Source organism: Sebastes fasciatus, chromosome 8, assembly GCF_043250625.1.
Source record: "Sebastes fasciatus isolate fSebFas1 chromosome 8, fSebFas1.pri, whole genome shotgun sequence".
Lineage (NCBI taxonomy): Eukaryota > Metazoa > Chordata > Actinopteri > Perciformes > Sebastidae > Sebastes > Sebastes fasciatus.
This window is the reverse complement of record NC_133802.1, coordinates 18,998,860-19,020,059: the sequence shown is the minus strand read 5'-3', so window position 1 is coordinate 19,020,059 and position 21,200 is coordinate 18,998,860. Positions and strand designations below refer to the sequence as shown.

The 21,200-nt window shown below is 43.5% G+C and overlaps 1 protein-coding gene across 1 annotated transcript; it reads right to left on the bottom strand.

The window, feature by feature from the left end:
- Positions 1–1,928: 1,928 nt before the first annotated feature.
- emilin3b (elastin microfibril interfacer 3b) lies at positions 1,929–19,876 on the bottom strand. The gene is made up of 6 exons (XM_074644107.1): positions 19,160–19,876; positions 7,273–7,395; positions 5,822–6,144; positions 5,375–5,721; positions 4,929–5,279; positions 1,929–3,954 (listed from the first exon to the last, which is right to left on the bottom strand). Exons 1-6 carry the CDS (start codon positions 19,351–19,353, stop codon positions 2,830–2,832), a joined length of 2,463 nt encoding a protein of 820 aa, XP_074500208.1. The 5' UTR covers positions 19,354–19,876; the 3' UTR covers positions 1,929–2,829.
- Between the last annotated feature and the right edge of the window lie 1,324 nt (positions 19,877–21,200).

The window sequence follows — 21,200 nt, the reverse complement described above, 5'->3', positions numbered from 1 at the left end:
CGCTGATATTCTGTGAAACCTGCAGACAGTGCAACCTGGCTACAAGCTTAGTCATAATTCAAAATCTGTTTGCTGTCCTAAATCTGTGATAACAGATATTGAGAAAAATATATGTGACTCAGCTTTTTAAATATTCTTTTCAGAAGTTCATTATTTTCAGGTTAACACTGTGACGTCTCATTTGTCATCTGGGCTTCAACATGGGAACCTTAGCGGGTGTCGCTGCTGAAGACTCACCTCTTCTCGCTGGCAACTCATTTACTGCCATTATGCACACATTCATTTTATTGTTGCTTTGTTTTTTTTTGTATTATGTACATGTTCAGCACTGCGGTCGTTTTTAAACATGCTATATAAATAAAGTTCAGCCAATTATACTGTTGTCAGGCTAGTAATTGGCATTATCAGTCGCTATAAGCCCCATAGATGTGGGTCAATAGGGGCCAACTACACCCACTAGTAGGATTTATCATCTATTCACATGGTAGATCACTGAAAAAAGGCATAAAAGAAGACGACAGCGACCTCTAGCGACCGTAGTAATTATGACAGGAGCAGAAGCGGAAGTCGGGCGCTGTAGTATAGACAGTGTGAAACTCCATAAGGGGTGGAGGTTGGGGAAGATGTGTAGTTGTCTCTGTGTTCATAGTTATTTTAACCCAAAACATGGTGTTTTTCCCTAAACTAAACTAAGTGTTTTTGTTGCCTAAACCTAAAGAAGCATTTTTGTTTGTGTCCAAAACGTGACGTTTCATTCAGTTTTACAACGTGTTAGAACGTGTTGCTTTTAAGTTCACTTTTACAACGTAGTAGGTCCCTAATAACCCACATCTATGGGGCTTATAGCGACTGCTAACGCCTATTTAATGGCCTGATAACAGTTGAATCGGGTGTGAAGTTTGACTTGACTTGAGGTGTCGTTTTTGACCATACTGTCAAGAGTGGCCAGCAAGGAGTTTACATTCTTCAAAAACTCAAGTTATTCTTGGTCACATTAAACGCTTTTTTAAACGCTATTCTTTTTTTTACATTTCCTCTTATTTGCTGGTTCCACAGCCTGTTGGACAATCATTTTGAGATCTGTTCAAAGATTATTCGAGTGAAACAGAGGGAGTTCTGTTTTTAAATCAAGGAGCATATTCAACCAACCCGACCACATCTTGGCAAGTGCATTTTAAATGCTGCCTTTAGGACGTCAACATGTTCTATCCACCTATAAAAACAACAGTCATTCTGGCGTTTCACTGAATTCAGCGAGCCGTCACATTCTTTTACCTCATTGGGAATTTCAGCTTGCCACTGCAGACGTTTTATCATACTTAATTACATGCTTCATCATTTAAAGATTTGTTTGGCATTTCTGCTTTATTTGATAGTGAGAGAGACAGACAGGGAAGACAGACTCGAACCCAGGCTGCTGCGGTAAGGACTCGGCCTTAATGGTATGCGCTGTTCAAAACATGGTGCCGCCACAGTATTTAGAGTGTGCTGGAATCTGTTAATGCTAGAAGAACAACATGAGAAAGGGTCAACCAGATATTAATGGATGAGGAGTTTGTGCTCAACAGACAGACCCGTTTCTGCTACCACTTGTGACTCTGCGTATCTACGGAGGTCAAACATGTTTCTTTACTGCAATCACAACTTGTGGCTGTCTAAATACGATAGAGGCACTATATCAAGTATGAGATAAAGTATGATAAGAATGTTTGCAGTGGCAATATACTGCAGATTAATTTCCTATTGCATCACAGAATCTGATGGGTCCCATAGTTTGGTGTTACACCGGTATCCCTTCTCAATTCTTCATTGATCATTGCTTTTATTGGGCTTCATTACTCAATTGTTAACCTTGTAATTTGTGTTTTTTTCCTTTTTTTCTCCTTATTTATTGTGTTTGTTGACATACAATAAATTGGCAGAGAGTATAGAGTTAATATTGTTCATTAATAAAAACACAAAGAAATATGTGATTGCTAACCACAATAACTCTATAACAACTCCATAGGCGAGCTGCTGCATATAATTCCAAATACATTGAATTGAATGAACTACTAACATGAAAAAAGGCCTACATTGCCAAAATTGTGTCTAAAAATCACTGCCACCCTGTAGTGTTTTAGATTTTATTTCTTTTAATCTACCATGCCATGTAATGTGTTGTCACTGTCCCCTACTGGTGAGTTTTGGAACTTCCATGCAACTTGAAGCAATGCGGCAGGAAACGAACACAACTGTCGAAGCAGAAATACACATCATTTTTTAAACATGTGTAACACAGACGTTTACAAAAATGTAAATAGCACCAAGTTGACGTACAGTACCAGACAAGAGTGTCCACACAGAGGATGTCAAGTGTGCTTGTCAGTAGAAACCCGTAGCAGCGTATTAGTCCCATATCATCCCCTTTGTTTAATCATTTCTCTAATACAAACATCATAACAATGCAGTCACTTCATATAAGTTAAAAAAAAAAGGTAAAATGTGAAAACAAAACAATCATGATCGGAGGAAAAAAACAACGAAAAATGCCCTATAGAATAAAATCTCAAGGGAAAATATTGCCCATCTATACAACCATAGGTGTGTCTTTGTATTCTGTCTTCCTCTCCTCACTTCGCTAAACTGAATACCCGCGACATCTGGAGGCACTGGGGATGGGGGGGCTTATGGGAAATGACTTTCGCTGGTTCAGTTAATTTGCATCTGTGCTGATGGGATTTGAAAGAGAGAGGAGAGAAGCAGAGGAAGTCACTTGAGCCTAATGAGAAGCACACATAAGTCTCTTTTTGAAGAAAAAAAATATCTGTAGCTCAGATGCTACTGGTCTCATTTTTGGTTGGCTGCTTCCTTGTTGCAGTCTTTGACCTCCCCTTTCAGCTCAGCTAGCTGTTCTGAATGGACGGCCAGGGTGCCATTCACATCGGCCAGATAGGAGTCCGAGTGTCTCTCGAGCTCCGCCCTGATCCTCTCCAGGTGCTCCGCCAGCTCCCCCAGGCTGCTGCACTGGCCCTCTACGTGGCTCACCCTGCTATCAACGTTCTTCACCTCCTTCTGCACTTCTATCGCCGTGCTCCGGCAGCCCTGCAGCTCCCCGGCCAGCCGTCTCTTCAGGGCCACCAGCTCTCCCTTCAGCTGGGCCAGCCTCCTGTCCCCGGCCCCCAGGAGGGAGGCCTGGTGGCCAACTAGTTTGGAGATCCCTTGCACCTGGTTGACTATCTGGTGCTCCCTCTGCACCCAGGAGGCGTTAGCGTGCCCCACTTCACTTGCGATGAATCTAAGAGAGTCCTTTAGGCCCTTCAGAGTGCGGTTCACAGAGTTAATGTTGACCTTCAGCAGGGTGATCTCTCCTTGAACGGTGCCCTCCGTGTCCTCCTGGGCGATATGGAAGAGCAGGTTCATCAGGGTGTTGTTTAGGCGGTCCAGCTGGTTAGAATGGGTGTCTAGGCGATTGTTCATCTTCCCCATCCCCTCACACTCCTCCTCTACTTGAGTGCCACTGACACCCCCTGCTGGCGGGGTGGAGGGCAGGCAAGAGGAGGTGCAGAGGAGCTCCAGGTCTATTAACTGTTTCTGAATGCCATCCAGGTCTCCCTCCACTCTCCTCCTCACAGACTCGATCTCCGTCTCCAGCGCCGGGACCACCTGACCCTCCAGGAGCGCCGGAACGGTGGCGTTACTCAGCTCCTCGACGGCCACAAACACTCTCTCCTCCAGGGTCTTCAGCTTGTCCTCTAGCATGGTCTTGAAGCCGTCCAGACCGCCAGGGAGCCCCATTACTACATATCCCTCTGTGGCGTTGAGGCGGCCCTCTATGTCCACCATGCGGGTCTCGATCAGCGTCTCCACGTGTATGCTCTGGTCGGCGAGGGCGGTCTGGAGCTGTCTCTGAGATTCTGTCAAACCTTTAACTGACTCCTCCAGCATCAGCACACGCTGGGACAGACTGTTCACCTGCAATAATCAACAACTCATTAGTTCTCTAGCGATTAAATAAAATGTCCCGTCATACGTATGTAGAGATGTTACTCTCGCTGTTGCATCTTCTGACATGTAACAGTATTTAGTTAAAGGAATAGTTTGAGATTTTGAGGAATACCCTTATTATTCGCCTTCTAGCAGAGACTTCTGTGGTATTGATCTTCTCATCTAAAGCCTTTACACTCCGGGAGCGTGACAAATAAACGACACAAAAATGCGAAATACTGACCAGCGAATATTACGCATCAAAACTATTCATACCGGCAGTGATGCGAATTTGCAACACTTTTTCAATAAAAGGTTTGAATAGATTTGCGCAGTGCAGAGGACCAACTACCAGGATCCTATTGACCCAGAGCAGCTCCTGGCAGGTAAATTGCTTTATAGTCTAAACTACTGTAAGCTATTTTAGTTTCCTTTTAGCAAATTGCTCTGAGTCAATTTTCTTCTGGTAAACAGTTGAACAGTGTATAAGTCTAGGGCTTTTATTGTGAAAGGTATGAACGGAAGTTTGCCATCTTGGTTCGGACTATAGAGCCTATGTGTTCTCGTACACTATAGTGTACGTATTGAATATGTCCGTTCCGCACAACTTCATTGATTGATGCCTTTAAGCTCAGAAATATTGACCTCATTCAAAAAAAACAACCTTTTTCGCCAAGTAACATTCACGTTCTGAGTGAAAGTATTCATAACAAAAACAACAGTTCGAAAAAATATATGGACGTTTGAATTAAACGCAGGAAAAAGTGTAAAGGCTTGCCTCTCAGAAAGAAAGCAAATAAGCATACAGCCCAAGATGTCAAACTATTCCTTTAAACCTTCTGTCAAAATGTTGGTGGTATTGTTCTTGACGAGTTTTCTCTACATGGAAACCCCACAAGTAAATTTTTTTCAGGACTGTTCCCTTGATGGTTTACTGCATGCTGATCACATCCATGTCCTACCTGTCCACAGCAGCTCTCAGTGAGAGTCAGGCCCTGGATCTGAGCCTGCAAAGAGCCCAACTCCTCCCTTAGCCCGGTCTCTCTTCCGTCCAGAGACTGCTGCATCTGCTCCTGGCCATCCATGTGCTCCCTGTGGCACTGGTTCTGCACCGCCCCGATCCTCTCGTCACAGTGGCTCTCCAGGCCGGTCAGACGGCGCTCGAAGCCGTCCAGGATCTCAGCCCGCACGCTGGCCAGCTTGGTATCGAGGATCTCATCCAGGTAAACGGTGGAGCTGGGGCCGGGGATGGGCCTCCCTCGAGCTCCTTCCAACAGGCTCTTCAGCTGGCCGTCATGACCCAGGACCATCCCCTAAGACGACGTACAGGTGAGAAAGAGGAAAAAGTTAAGCATTTAATACAGGAAGGAGGCCTGATCAATCTGTGCAGATACTGTATCAACAGTACCTGAATCTCTTCTAAGATGTGAGTTTTGGCTTGCAGGTCATCCTTCACTTCTGTCACCCTCCCTGCCAAGTCTCCAAATCCAGGGAAGCGTTCTCCTCCATCCAGTCCATCAGGAGTCCCGTCTGGGATCACCCCGAATCCCACTGCAGAGTCGGACACGCGGGGAGGGTTTGGCAGCAGGGACACCAGGATTTTGTTGGTGTCTTCCCGGAGAGATGTGCGCAGTCGCTCCTCGAGGCCCGCCACCACCCCGTTGAGAGTGTCCAGGCCCTGGGTAAGGCGACGCAGGTCGTCCTCCATGCGGTCCAAACGTTCACCGGTCACTCCTGAAACCCCAAATTTGTTTCCTGTATTTCCACAAAAGGGGAAAAAGGAGGATGTTCTTTTAGAGAAAGAGAAAGTATGTGCCCAGGGCGTCATAATAATTTGCTTGGTGGATGTTCTCACCATAGTTTGGTCTTCCACCACCAGCAGGCACATGCCCTGAGGGTATTGGTCTGTGGTCAGGCACGCCGGGGAAGGGTCTGCCAGGCTCCAGCTGGCCTCCGCCAGGCCTGTGGTCCACGGGGGGTCTAGGGCCATGGGGGAAGCCCTTCACCCCCGGGCGATGGGGCAAACCGCCGCCCTTGAAAGGTGGTATCATGACGTCAGGCAGCGACGTGGGTCCATCGTAGCAGCTTTCTCCAGAGTAGCCGGGACAACATCTCCACTCCAGCTCGGTCACCGTTTTATAACCCACCTTGTACTTTGGTTTGTAGAACGTCCTGTACCTGAAGGAGACACGATGGAGAACATGTTACTATCAGAGGTGATGTTACAACAGACATATCAGAAGTGCTGCATTTGTTTTGACTAATTAAGAGGACAGAGCGCAGGCCGAGGATGGGCGGTGCAGAGCAGAGATAAAGGGATGAAGTTGTTCTTCATGGGATTAAACGTGGATTAGAGGGAGATTAGGAGATTAAGACAAAGTGTAACATAAATTATGTGGCATCAGAGGATTGAACCAGGGTCAGCACCCAACTCCAGTGTTGTCTTGTCTAAACTGAATCAAACTCACTCTCCTTCTCTCCTTCTCTCTCTCTCTCTCTCTCTCTCTCTCTCTCTCTCTCTCTCTCTCTCTCTCTCTCTCTCTCTCTCTCTCACACACACACACACACTCACATACGCAGTCATTCATCTGTGTTTTTTTTTTAAAAGAGAAAATCCTTTAATTTCCGCTGTGTGGGTTTTTTTGAAAGGCATATTAAAAAGTATCACAATATCACATCTAGAGGCTTCATGAGCATGACTGCATGGACCTATCACACATGCAGATACACTCTCTTATATCTGCAATAGATTGCTTAAATTGGTATTACTAATAAGTATTACTTCAGACCTAAATTTGTATCACGATACATAAATGATACTATTCTGAATGTTTTTGGGTGTTATGTTTATAATTTCATAAAGGTAAGACTCCAGTCTCCAGTTGATCCCAACTCAGAATAATCAATAAATGAGAGGAGCTCTTCAGCATTTTTAATGTGCAGAGAATGAAATGGTGCTCACAGTAGCTGGTGTTTTTTTAACTAACATATATTTGTTTTTTATCAAAATTGAATTAACACCATTTTGCCCCCCAGTGGTGTCTCTCTGTAGAAGAACTCTGACCACAAACACAGCTGTGCATGCAGCTGCACATCATGATATGGATCATGTGAACACTAGAGGGCAGCATTGATACAGAGTAGATTCTACAGTGTTCCCCATGCTGCAGTTCCTCTTGGAGTAATTACTCAGTTTAAACTTCACAACCAAATTCTTTAGGACTCAAACTAAACAGTCAAAGGTTTCAGGTGGAACTTTAGCTGTTTCATTTATTGTATTTTTGTTGTTTTGTCTGAAAAACCTACATGACAACAGGACACTTCTGACCCCAGATGCACTTGGTGGTGTACTCGGCCTTCACGTAGGTCGACACTCCATCCTGCATGGTGCATGAGATGTTCTTCTGGACCACGTAGGCGCAGTGGTTTCTGTGGGGACAGCAGAGTGACATTAGAGTTAAACAAGTTACTGCATTATTCAGCTCATTAAAGTTGACAACAGCCCTCTTTTTGTTCTGTACCTGTAAATATATGAAAGTTACGATACGATACGATACGATACGATACGATACGATACGATACGATACACAAACAATGTAAACCACAAACAACATACTGTATATTGCACATTACTCATATTGCACAAGATCTATATAAAAACAGAATAAATAAAAGATAAAAATAAGACTACCATGACGCTATTAAAGTTACACTACATGGCTTTTGCTGAACAGGAAGGGTCAATTTTATTGTGTATCATTTACATCTGCAGTGGGTAGAATTGGAGCAAATATGGTCACTATATCCTGACAGTAATGCATGAGACAGGTAATCTGAAAAAAATCATGTGCCTCTGTGTCCTCCGGTGGCATCTGTAAGATTTCACAGACCGGAGCAAAACAACCAATCAGAGCAGAGCTGGAGTCTGCCGTCTCTCGGCAGCTGTCAATCACTCGAGAACTCCGATCAAATGGTCAAACTAGGCAGCGCTGATCAAATATGAATCAGTATTCTGTTACTGTAATGCCTATTTCTCACCTCAAATGTTTTCAGAAACATCTTGTAGTGTACTGTTTAGCTGTAAAATGAGAAAGTTTGTGACCCAGCAGCCATGTTGAGATCAGTTGAGGAAATACCAAGCACCGCCAACCAACCAGAGCAAACTTTCTAATTTTACAGCTAAACAGTACACTACAAGATGTTTCTGAAAACACCTGCCTCTGTTGAATGAACAGCCAATAGGAACGCTCTCTCTCTCTGAAATGACCTGTGATTGGCCAAAGTCTCCCGTCAAAGGCTAGATTATTTAAAGCCTGAAAACAGAGCCATGAGGAGGTGCAGAAGTCTCACAACACTTGAATTACAATATGCTGAAAGATTACTATGGAATTTTTGCCGCCCCATGATGCCAAAAACATTCTGCCTACTGCAGGTTTAAACTTTGTGTTTTCTCTCAAAAATGTCTCACTTTAAGCAAACAAATAGTTGCTCAAATAACACTTAATCATATTTAGTCATATTTCCCATAAAGCACTGCTGCTGTCTGTGTGTGTGAAAGCTTTACCGTACTGTTTATTTCCATCTGTCCTCTATTCTGTTGTATGTGTTGTCTTTATGTATATTCATACTACTCAGTAGTAGTTTAACTGTGCCTTAATTGCTGGTCTTTTATTCTTTCTTTGTTTTTATAAGAAGCCTTGTAACACTGGTTTTATATAATGTCACTAAAATACAACTTTTCTATCTTACGTCATCTTGAAATAATACAATATTAATAATATTCATTTTTGGTTTGAAACATAACCAGATGTTATAAGCTTTGAAGGGGTTTTCATGGAAGAGCTATATGTTGCATTATAACTTATGTATCGAGTGATATAAGTGTTTCATTTCAAAAGAACATATTCATGGATCGCTCCGGCATCAGTCAGAATGATGACGGAGGATGTTTGCTGAGCTTTGTCTTGATGGATTGTCTTATGTTTCCTTCTAGATAAAAAATCCCTCCCAACTCAACACTCATTTTTTATTGACATGGTCATTGATTTGAGCTAAAAGCATGTATGAAGACAAGAAACAAGAAATGTTTTCAACCCTGGGAGATCTCAGATATCCAGAATCCAACACATAATAACTTCACTGTAGCTACGTTGAACGGTTGTTGCATCATGCTGGAGCTGGACCTTCTCCCTCTTTCTCCCTCTTCTTTGCCAGTGCAACTATAGCAACTGCTGAATGTTCCACTGGCCCCCGTGCAACACAGGAAACGATGATCTGCGCTCTTTAGACTCACATGTGAAGCATTTCTTACATTCAGGGGGGAGCGTTTAGCAACACATGCAGCTGTTTCGTGACAAATAGAAGTGTTTGGAGGAGCAGGGAGGGACACAGGGGTCGAGGAGGGTCTGCATGCCAAGTTAACAGGTTCAGAGGGCTAACAGGCAGCCTGTCAGAATCTGTGAGAAACCGCTGCACTGCTGCTGCCGCTTTACACAAATCGCTGACTGTGTTGACAGCGTTTGTGTGTGTCTGTGTGTGTGTGTGTCGCCACTCTCCCTGTGTTGACATATGTTAATGGCGGTGGAAGGAAAAGGGCAGGAGTCAGAATGACAGAGCTCCTTTCATACCAGCCCGACAACCTGCTGCCAGGTCATGCGTTGTTAAGGAAGTGGCGGTTATGACCTGAACTGATGTGGTATGATGGGAGCTCTTAAAGCACTTTAAACCCAAACAGGCAATTTACTGGCTCGCTGCAGATGTTTTTCAGTGTCTGGAAACACTGTTTTTATATACAGTATAACTAGTGCAGTGCCCGCTCAAAACATGCCTGTTCGGAACGGGTATTGCTCTGCCTCCGTTGTCGCTGCTTGCAGCTTCTTCGAGCACCGCTCATCCAAACAACTTCACACTCGACACTGCTCTTCCTCGGGTCCGTGAGCAACACACCTGCCATGACATAGTTGCACACCCTAGCAATGCTCGAGTATGTGCGACATGTCAATCACAAGGAAGCCACGCCCTAAATCATACCCTGCTTTATGGTCTATTTGACTCTAAATGTGATGATAATTTACTAAATTAACATCATGTTGAATTGAAGAAGACTTGAAACTAGTGATTGAGACCATAAACTCATGTTTACAATGTTTACTGAGGTATTAAATCAAGTGAGAAGTAGGCTCATTTTCTCATAGACTTCTATACAATCAGATTTCTTTTTGCAACCAGAGGAGTCGCCCCCTGCTGGCTATTAGAAAGAATGCAAGCGTAAGGCACTTCAGCATTGGCTTCACTTTTCAGACCCGGAGGTTCCCACTGGCTGTACCCAGCATGCCGTTCGGCGGTGTAACAGTTAATATTGTAGCGAGCAGCAGACATGCATACATACACTGAGAGACTCCTTACATTATAGTTAGATATGGTGCTTGGGTATATGAATTTAAGACTTTGAGCTCAATCTGACAACACAAGTGGTGCTGCATCAGAATTTCTGACAGACTTTCCCTCTGATGAAAAACTCCTAACAAACTCAAGTACTGTTTCCGTGCTCAGTCTGCTGATGCCGCTGTTATAATGCTGCTAACAATTTGCTTTCATGCTTTTTTTTCTCCCGCCACCACCCCGCCTGCAGGCTCTTTTCTTTACGATCCCTGAGGTGCGAAACTTAACACTGATCACTCCCTCTGCTCTCATCTGCTGCTCAAACAATACACAGAGCCTTTAGCGCCAAAGTAAATTATATTTTTCCTCATTTTTTTGACATGTGAAAAATATATTTGTATAAAGATCACATTCACGTGGCGATGGTAATAGAGATTCCCGGAGTTAAGAAAAGCTGACGTTACTTTCATCCAGAGAATATCTGCACTTGAGTGAATGGTTTAAGCATTATATCGTAAAATCTCAATAGTGTTTAATAGGTATGGTTTCCTCCTCATGTATGACAGATTTATCGAATGCAACAAAAAGCTTAATGACTTTGGTTTTTGTTAGTAAAAGCTTCTCTAGGCATTATATGACAGCTGATGGAGAGCAGTGCAGTGTGTATACAGTACAGTAAGTGTGTGACCCCTTCTCACATTACACGCAGAGACGATCAGAGGAGTGAAAAGTGACCATGTTCAGCGATTTGTTTGTCAGGTGCACATCTGGGTGGGGAGGGAAGCCAATGACCTTCAGACTCACTCACAATGCCTGAAAAGTGCAGGAATCCAGATGTACATGGGATGAAAAAAGAAACTTTCTGCTGCTCTCTGTTTCTGCCTCTCTCTCTCTCTCTCTCCCCGGTCCACTCTTTGCCTGTTTTCACAGATCTGTCGATGTCATTTGGGTCTGTGAGTGATATTTTATCCTCAGGGTCTTACAGACAGAGAGGTTCTGGCATTTGAGAGAATCAAAGTCGAGCGCTGAGATAAATCCCGTCCCTCTGTGCCGCAGTGTCGGTCGGGGCAACTGCAGGTCACCCTCTCTGCTGTGTAAAAACAGATCTTTATAGGTCCAATGCTGAGTTTCAACTCGAGAGATAGTGATAGGGTGTGAGAGCTGCACAGACACTGACACACTCTCACACACATATTACACACATGCAACGGATCTCTTTTTATCTTACATCCACAGAGACCACACAGCTCTGCAGGATGAGGATTATACGAGCTTTATCGACAGAAATACGAACCCATGATGTGCAAGTAGTCATATGTGAGAAGAAAAGTGCCGTCTTAAGTGCTGTAGAGTAGGTGAGAACTTTGTTTTGTCTGCTTTTGTGTGCGTGTGGAGGATCTCCAGTCTGGAGCAGACAGCACTAATCTGGACACTTTGGGGAAAAAAGGATGACAAGTCCTGATCCAGCATGATCTGACATCAGAGGAAGAGGAGAGAGAGAGAGAGAGGGGGGTGCCGGCCTTCTCTGCGCTATTTTCACACCTCATCCCACAGCCAATGTGGCACAAGGAGAACAGTTTTATCGAGTATAAATACTTTCTGACATTTGTTTTAGCACTCCTTGGTGACAGGTGGGAGTGTTTGGCCACACAAGGATAACCCAGTGAGTGCCAGACAGTAAAAGTCACTTAGGTCAAATCCACTTTATTTACGACTCATGTGTAAAAGCAACTAGCATTTGGCAACATACCAATAGATGCAATAGATCATTATAATTTCACTGTTTGTAGATATTGTAGAGCTTGATCTAACTAATTGCTCAAGGATAAATGAGTTTTGAAACAAGATTTAAAGACGTCAACCAAGGGCAGGTGAACTATTCCTTAGCTTTGGGGCAGCAACAGCAAAGGCCTGATGAGCCTTTAAATTTAACTTTGCCCATGGGACAGACAAAAGCACATGGTCAGACGACCTGAGTGACCTAGAAAAAGAGGAGTGAAAAAGGTCAGCGGTATGGGAAGTCCCCAACATGCGTAATAAATCCTAACAAGACTAAGAGTTTACAGCCAGAACAGCTAGGTTCTGTGGGGCTGTACTTTGGCACAGCAGTGCTTTGAACTAAATGCTAAAGTCAGCATGCTAACATGCTCACAATGCAGCAAAAGCGTGTAATAAGAACGCCGTTCTAGGTGCGTCATTTTCATGCCATGCCGTCTGTAATGACTGCAATGTAATGACATAGAATAAAAGGGGAGAAAGACTGCTAATGACAGGCAAGAAGGGAGCTGGATGTGTCCAAAAAACACACAACTTTAAACCAGGAGATTGGTGTTCGAGCCCGGTGTTTTAGTTTTGTAAGTTACGTTATTGACGATTGTGACGTCTGTACGTATTTTACTTAGTTTACCTACTTATTTTAAGGCCAAGCATGATGTTTCTAAACCTAACTAAGTGGTTTTGTTGCCCCCTGCTGGTACTGCACCTTCATACACGCATGTAATATTCACGCTTCAGAGAGGCAAAACGTGACACTTACACACTATCCTCTGGTGGACAGGAGGGTCTATTACACGCTTTGATGTGATATCTGTGGTTGAAACAGCTTATGAAACTCTAAAGTCCCTTTCACACTTGCAATCTATCCCTGAAATGTTCAGGAACATTTCCTGCATGGGGTCATGTGTGAATGGGGGCAAAGCACCAAAATTATTACAATTTATCTCGAGGCAACCATGAATGTGTTTACCAAATTTCATGACAATCTGTCCAACTGACCGAAAAAACAACCGACAGTGCTAAGAGAGGGCTAACAGTTAGAGACTAAAAGTCTCGCTAGTATAGACCTTGAAGAATGGCCATACTAACGGACCAAGGTCTGAGTCAAATTACTTGTTTACTTATTTACTTTGCTTACTTAGTAACTTATTGCCCATTTGAGTCTTTCACAGTACAGATCCACAAAAAGACTTCCCTCAGCCAAAAATTCTAATTGATATTTCACATATTTCTAATTTTTCAATGTATTGTAAAAGAAAATCTGCTGTGTGTGTTAAAAGAAACTTACAAGCCGAATCTCACTGTAAACGGCAGGAAGACATCCAGAATTAAAAAAAAAAAAAAAGTCTCCAGTTGATCCACACCCTCACTGAACCACCCAACCCCAACTGACTCAACACTGATTCAGATGCATCAGTGTATTAAACTGCACCTCCCACCTTCACCTGACCTCAGTCCTCCCCAATCAATATCAAAACAGTCTTCGCCTTTTTGTCATGTTGGGAAAGCCACATTTACTGTTTCTTGCCTCACTTTCCTCTCCATCATAACACACTTCCCCCTTTTAACGCCTAAATATTGTCTTTTTTCTGTCACTGGAGCATGTCATTTTTTGACTGCTAGTCTGGTCCCACTGTAAATATTTCCAGTATAGGATTACAGTTCCTAAATCGCTTCACAGCCTCCCAGGGGAAAAGCAGAATTCCCATCTCAGATTCTCATGTGGAGCGTTTTTGGCAAATATTATTGCTGCTAGACCTCCACCCTCTACTGAGCGCAAAATAACTCACCTTTCAATATGACCCCCTTTTTTTTTCTCATAACCTCCCTCTCCTTTTTTCTGTAAATTCTGCAAACTGTAGGTAATCTTTGTTTACTTATCTAAGCATACCAGTCCCGCTCTTGCCTCTGTTTCTAATTTCTTTTTTCTTCCTCTTTTGATTTTTCACAACGCCCCTCTGCGTTGCCTCATCATGACCCTGACATCTCCGGCCTTTCTAGTTCCGCAGTGTCACACTAATGGAGGAAAAGTGGCAGGATAAAGGGATCACCTTCCTCATTATTGACCGCTCTCTCACCTGCAGTGTTCCTGACCGTTTGAACCCAGGCCACTGCTGTTGCCTCTGACAGATTTATGACTGGAGCAGCCCAGATAGAAAAGCATGCAATCTTTAATAGGATCTTTAACAACCGTGTCTGTGGGCTAACAACTCTCCTCCAGGGCCCATCTCTTTCCATATATGCTTTTAATGAAACCTATTTCTAGCCAACTGGCAGGGCTTGAAGGTCCCATGGTGCAGGGCTGATTGACGTTGCTCTTGTGGCTACTGATTAGGGTTAAAGGAAAGACGTGATATTCCCAGCTCTCGAACCTAGGGGATCACTCTGACATTCATAGACAGAGTCAGCTCCAATGCCAGCTCTGGTTATTATACTGTAGCTTAAAGGCAAACCATTACTTTTACATGTGCTTACATTTTGGCAATCAGCCTCTAATCCTCACCGCAGCAATAAAACCATGTAGATATGCTTACAATTTAGGTCCTATTCATTATAGATCATTATAGTTATAATTTGATAACTACATAAGTTACTTTATTGGATAATCATATATTCTTTATGTAGTTTTGTTCTATTTTTCTCTCAGAGTACGGCAAGAGGCTCAAACACCGGTAGTGAAAAAACACACCAATGACTTATCCTCAGGCATTTCCCAAAGCACATAATCTTCTTTGAGTAAGAATAGCTCTCTGTGTTGCTGAAATAAAAGGGTTTTCAAATGGAATTGTTAGATTTGTTGGGCTCATTGTACCGAATATGCTTGGGAATGTTGTATGCTGCTGAACAAACCAAACCAACGCATTTTCTGATAACGATAGGCCCTATAAAATATTTAGAGAGAGCCGAGGTGAAAACGGAAGAAATAAGAAAACCTCATTTAAAATATCATTGACATTTTGTAACATTAACGAACACCATTTCCCATAAGACCTTGACCTTTGCGGGTTTAACGTCAGGGTTTGACAAAAGAGGTCGAGGGGCTTTGGCTCTACTTTGAGTTTCCTCCGGATGTCTGAGCTCTTTAACCTATTTCTAAGGCTGAGTCCAGCCACCGAAACGGAAAAAACTCATTCGACCTCTTGCATCCATAACCTCAAAGCTCATGACCATAGACGAGGGTTGGAACTTAGATCGACTGGTAAATCGAATGGTTTGACTTCTGGCTCAAGTCCCGTTCAGGAACATTTCCTGCATAGGACCAAGTGTGAATGGAAGCGGGGATCGATATTCAGGGATATCTGTACCACCAATTTCCCAATTTAAGACCTCGTAACATTTCAGGGAAAATGCTGGTGCGGCTGTGTTGTGAATGAAAGCAGTAACATTGCCAACAAGGACCAGCAGCACGTAAAGGGTTGCTGTAGCTCAGTGGGTTGAGCGGGTCGTCCTTTAATCACAGGGTTGGTGGTTCGATCCCTCGATCCCCTGTACTGTCTACATGTCGAAGTGTCCTTGAATGAGACACTGAACCCCAAGTTTCAGCACACTGTTCCTAAATGCTTGTGATGGGCTAGATGCAGAGGTCAAATTTCATATCTGTATGTACATGATGATTCTAATAAAGTTTAAGTTACATCCTTCTGACGAAAGACGCTGTCACGTGGAACCAATCACAATACTCCGCTGATGACGTATTTGAATCCGCGATTTGACTTGTCTCGCAAACTTGTTGAATATAAGAACATTGGCACCCGGTAAAAAAAAGCTCCTCGCCCGCCATGTTTCTAAAAATAATAAGTCTTCTGCCAAGTACAGGTACATCCGGCCTTGGATACCCTATCTTCTTCTGTTGAGTTTTATGACTGCTGACATTCATAAGTGCTGCATTACCGCCATCTGCTGGAGGTTGTGTCTAGAGGGTAACCCACAATTTGGGAAAGTCTTGCAAGATGGTTGAGGTTAAGCATTGACCTTGAATGATTAAGGTTAGGATAGGTCGTCAGACAAAAAGTCTCGTAAGAGTTTTTGTATGTTTTTGCACGTTTGCCTTATCTATTCCGGCATTGCCATGGCATGTGTGAAAAGGTGCAAGACGGAAATGTTCCTGAATGTAGTGCATGTGTGAATAGTGAAAATCACTAGTGGTGCCTGAAAGGTTATCCCAGTGATTTACCTGGAACTATGTGTGAGAGAGGCTTAATATTGTATAGTGCATTAGCCAAACATTTTAGCAGAAAGGTCAGTGAAAGCAGTACGGCAGGTGATGGTGAGGTGCTTGGGAGTTTACTGCCCAGCCTCTGTGACCCTTAGCAGGAGACTGGCTCCATTCTTGTCCTCCACTGGACACTAAACACAAACTTACAACAGTAACCAATAACCTCTGACCTCTTGCCAACTCGCTGACCTTTCCCCCCTTGGCCTCTGTCCCATGCATCATCGTAAGCCTTAGGATATGTCTCTAATCTGATCAGTGAAGGTATGTGGCATCTGCTGGGATCCTAATTGATTCATTCAACGCTCATTTCCAAGTGATGGGTATATGGCTTTTATGTTCCACCTGTTGCTGTGCATTTTGTGGTACAGTGGTATGTTTATAGTGCAGCATGGTGAGAGATGCTTGTGGGGTGCTAGACACATTTTTAAGTTTTTTTTTAAGCCTTTTTCCTTTGTGATTCATACAATTACATTAGGATTGTGTTACACAGAACAAATTAGTTTCCTATGTTTAGCATCAATTGACAAGCATACCAACTAATAACCAGAGTTTCTCTATTTTTTTCATAACTTGCTCTTGGAAATGAAGACGTAACGTCAAAAACGTCAACATTGTGAAAATGTAGTAGTGTTGCAGTATTGTAACTGTCTAAGATGTCACAGTCAGTGACTGGAGGGCTGTATATTTTCTCACTGCAGCGAGTGGTTGCAATGAGTGAAAGGAATGACTGTGAAATCAAATGACTCGCTTTGCTGCCAAAACACAGATGATTCAACATGAAGAGAAAAAAAAAGTCTGCGGCGCAGCAACAGCTGAGAATTTTTAAAGATCTCTCTGAAAAACAGGCGTGTTTCGACCATGTGACTCTGTGGTCAGTAAGAAACAAGAGCTCGTATTTACAAGCTGTAAAAGCACATGAGTGAAATCCTTCACAAAATGACACATAAACAAACATACACCCATACATATATGGACACACACACACAGACGTCATAGCATGTGTGTTATTTTTAAGTCTCTATTTCCACTGACCAGTCAGGTTGACAACAACTGAGCTCATATATCTGTAGTGGTGGTCTGACACTGACACGTCCCCTGAGCCCACTGTGTCCAAGGTGGGTCAGCAACTCTTGTATAAACACTATAGTTGGACACAGACAGACACATGTGGGAGACTATTACCAGCTACCAGCTACCAGCTACCAGCAACTACTGACCATCTGTCATTTAGATTTTTTTGGTCAGTCTTAGGGCTGGGAAATATATCAATATTATATCGATATCGTGATATGAGACTAGATATCGTCTTAGATTTTGGATATCGTTTTGGTATCCTATTCCTGGTTTTAAAGGCTGCATTACAGTAAAGTAATTTTCTGCTATCTGTTCTATTATTTGCCTTTACACACTTAGTCATTATATCCACATTGCTAATGATTATTTATTAAAAATCTCATGGTGTAAAGATTTTGTGAAAGCACCAATAGTCAACCCTACAATATCGTCGCATTATCAATATCGTGGTATTTGTTCAAAAATATCATATTTGATTTTCTCCATATCTCCATAAATTAAATGGATGCCACTGTTATATGCCACCAGTAGATATGAACAGGGAAGTTTAAAATATCAGATATGAGGAACAAATACAGTGAAGGCAGTGAGAGAAGTTATAAGTGGTGATTTTTGGGTTATTAAAAGTGCTGGGATAGTAAACATGTGATGACAAGCTGACTGGAAATGAAAGTAAGGAGAGGGATAGATGTGGGTTATATTGTTAGGTGAGAACGTTAAAGGTGGAGAGGGATGCTAAAGAGCCTCCTGTTCCCTGGAGGTGACGGTTCATGGCAGACTGAGCAGGGCTGGGCGATAAGCAGCGCTCTGTGGCAGTTTGAGCGGAGCAGCAGGTAGCTGGGGAACTGTCCAAAGACATAACAGCTCTCGGGGGAAGCCAAGCAAAAGAGACGGGGAAAGGGAGGACAAAACTGAAAAAAAGAGCCCTGCAGACCAAAACATCAGCCATCTCTATCCAGGCAAAATATGTCCACAAGGCTCTGTTTCATCTCACAGCTGCATGGCTTTAAAATGCGTTGCTTGGGATTGTTATTCCCCTCTGCTCATGTGGTTTAATATCAGTCATACATCACAGATCACTGATTAGAAACAGAAGAAGGTCCTTCGCCTCTACTTGTTGATACTGGAAGAGTTAGGTCGAGAAAAAAAACAAGCTTTCAACAGCAATCTCAATGCAAACTCGGTTGAGACTGCTGTGTTATTGCTCATGTATTGATTGGAGATTAGTCGAACCACTCCCTTCTGTCAGCGGGTGCCCAGCTGTACTGTAAGTCTGGCCTCTAATCGAGCCCTCCTCCCTACCACACACACACACACACACACACAAACACACGGCGGCTGTGAGGGATCAATACTCTTGTCATCAGCTCAACGCCCCCCCTCGCCGCACCATGAAGACCATAATGATGCCTTTGTTTTTGTAACGCACTGTGTCATATTTGCTCCTTAATGTTTATTTCCAGCCACAGATGGTTTTAGGTGTGAACCGCAGAAAAGGGCTGATGGGTGAGTAAGGGAGAAACAGAGAGTCAATTCAGGGATCCGTTACCGAGCCGATGCCCTAACTCAAACCATATTTCTGCAACTCGCTGGTGACATGTGTTTCTCAGGGGAAATACAGTATGAGGTGGGTCCCGCTTGCGAGCACTCAAGCTACTTGGAATGCCTTTTTGAATTCAATACCCTGTAGGGTGGGAAGGAGGAATAAAACGTGCATTAGCGCCTGTGACAAAACGGAGCACTTACTTGTGACGGGTCATGGGCTTGTTTGGTGAATGGTGAGGGTTGAGTCCAGCCTTGTACAGGTTGTATCTGTTTCCAAAGAAAGGGTTGACATGGCCCCCATGGCCCCCGTAGAAAGTTCCTTTACTGTCCACCACAGATAGCCACACTCCTAAGAGAAAGAGCTGTGCAGCCAGATGACACAACTGGGTCCTCATTGTTTTTGTTTTTTTCCTCCAAGTCTTTAAAAGCTCAACTCCAGAGTCTTGAAAATGCAACTGGCTGCTGAGGAAAACAGGGTAAAAAAGTGACAGTTGTAGCTTCCTCAGAGTGTTGTGTTGAAGTTCCCCGGCTCACGTGCAGTTTTGTCTTCTTCAGTGGGCCCTGAAGGAGACATGGAGCCCAAACAGCTGTAGCATCAGCAGCATCTCGCCCTTTGCACGCCTTCGGTTCGCACACTAGCCACAGTCTGAGCACATCGGACAGAGCGGAGGGAAAACTAGTGAGGCTGAAGAGGGAGGGGAGAGGAAGAGGGGCAAGGAAAACAACACAAAGGTGTGCTGGAGGAGGGGTAAAGAGAAAGAGGAGAACAGGACAGAGGAAAGGAGGAGGGAAAAGTGTTTGAGTGTGTCTCTCGGAAAAGTTTCAGCTCCGTATACATACACATGCACGCGTGTGTGAGACCTGCTTACTGGGCTTGAGCCTCCAAGTTCTCTGCACTCTGCATGAGTGTGTGTGCAAGAAGCAGTGTGCTGCTCTGCTGCCTCTGAAGGGGCAGGCAGACAGACAGCCTGTATTTGCATATCCCACCCCAACTCCAGCCTGGCTGCTCTGCACAAGAGGAGGACTAACTGCTAATATGATTTGGTGACTCTTTTCCTCTTTCTCATACATAAATGTAAACACCCTCAGATTCAAAGCACAATAAAAGCTCTGTTACTTAATTCTGCTTTAGCTCTGTTTTGCCATCTCGTCTCCCGGTCTTGTCCACTTTCTCTCCAATCTCCAACAATGTACGCATTTGTCTCTTTAATCCCTTAATGATTTTATTTCTTTACCCTCTCCTATTCTCTGTCCATCTGCTCTGGGAGCAGCCGTACATCAAAGCGCGGCCCCAGTGTGCAGTGCCATGTGGCTTGGCTGCGGCCGCAGCCAGCTAAGACGCTGCAGATCTGGACACAATGGACCTCCTCCTTGCCTCACCGCGGTCACTCATTAAAAATCCCAGCCACAGCTTCAGTTGCGATCCACACCCCGACCCCCTGCTTAGTCCTACCGCACTTCCATGTAGTCCTTGGATTCATGCATAACTGCCTCCTGTGTCTTTCAGAAGGTTTGCCCTGGGAATTGGGCAAATTAATTCAGTTTTCTATAACAAGAGAGCGTCAGTGTCTGATCGGTGTCTCGATAATGTTTGTTGAGCCCTAAAAAATGTCTCTAACCATTTATTGTAAGGGGAACAAGAATGTTGTTTTGGAGCTACAATTTTTCTTCATTTAGAAGAAACTAAAATCACAAACCTCCTTCAGTTTTTTCATACACCAAACATCTATTGGCAATTCTGGTGTTAGAGCCCGGTTACGCCTGGGAGCGGCACAGCAAAATGAATTTTCGTATCCTCAATAGGTCGGAAATAGATGATGCTGGAAGCTTGTTGATGCAGTGACTTTCGTAATGTTGATCGTAGCTAGTTTTGTTTGTGGTAAAATGGAAACGAATGGAAAAAGCTTAGATGGTGCAACACAGCTAATCTGACAGCTTCCTCCATTTTTGATTTCCATATCTCTACAGTTTTATCCATACCTCAAGAATTAGCACTCTCAAGATGGTTTAAAATTGTAAAATGATACAAATTTGTTGTCAAAGTTCCCCAAAGTTGAAAATGATGTGCAAAATAAGCACTGTGCAACTTCACTTTGCCTCTGCGAGCACTGGTCTTCTAATCTGTGCAGCATAAACGGACGAAAGGAGCCTCAAAGGGGTGAACATAGAAAAAGATGACAGGATATAAAGAACCATAATTACAACACACATTGGTTGATATATCTACATCTCCATGGTAGTT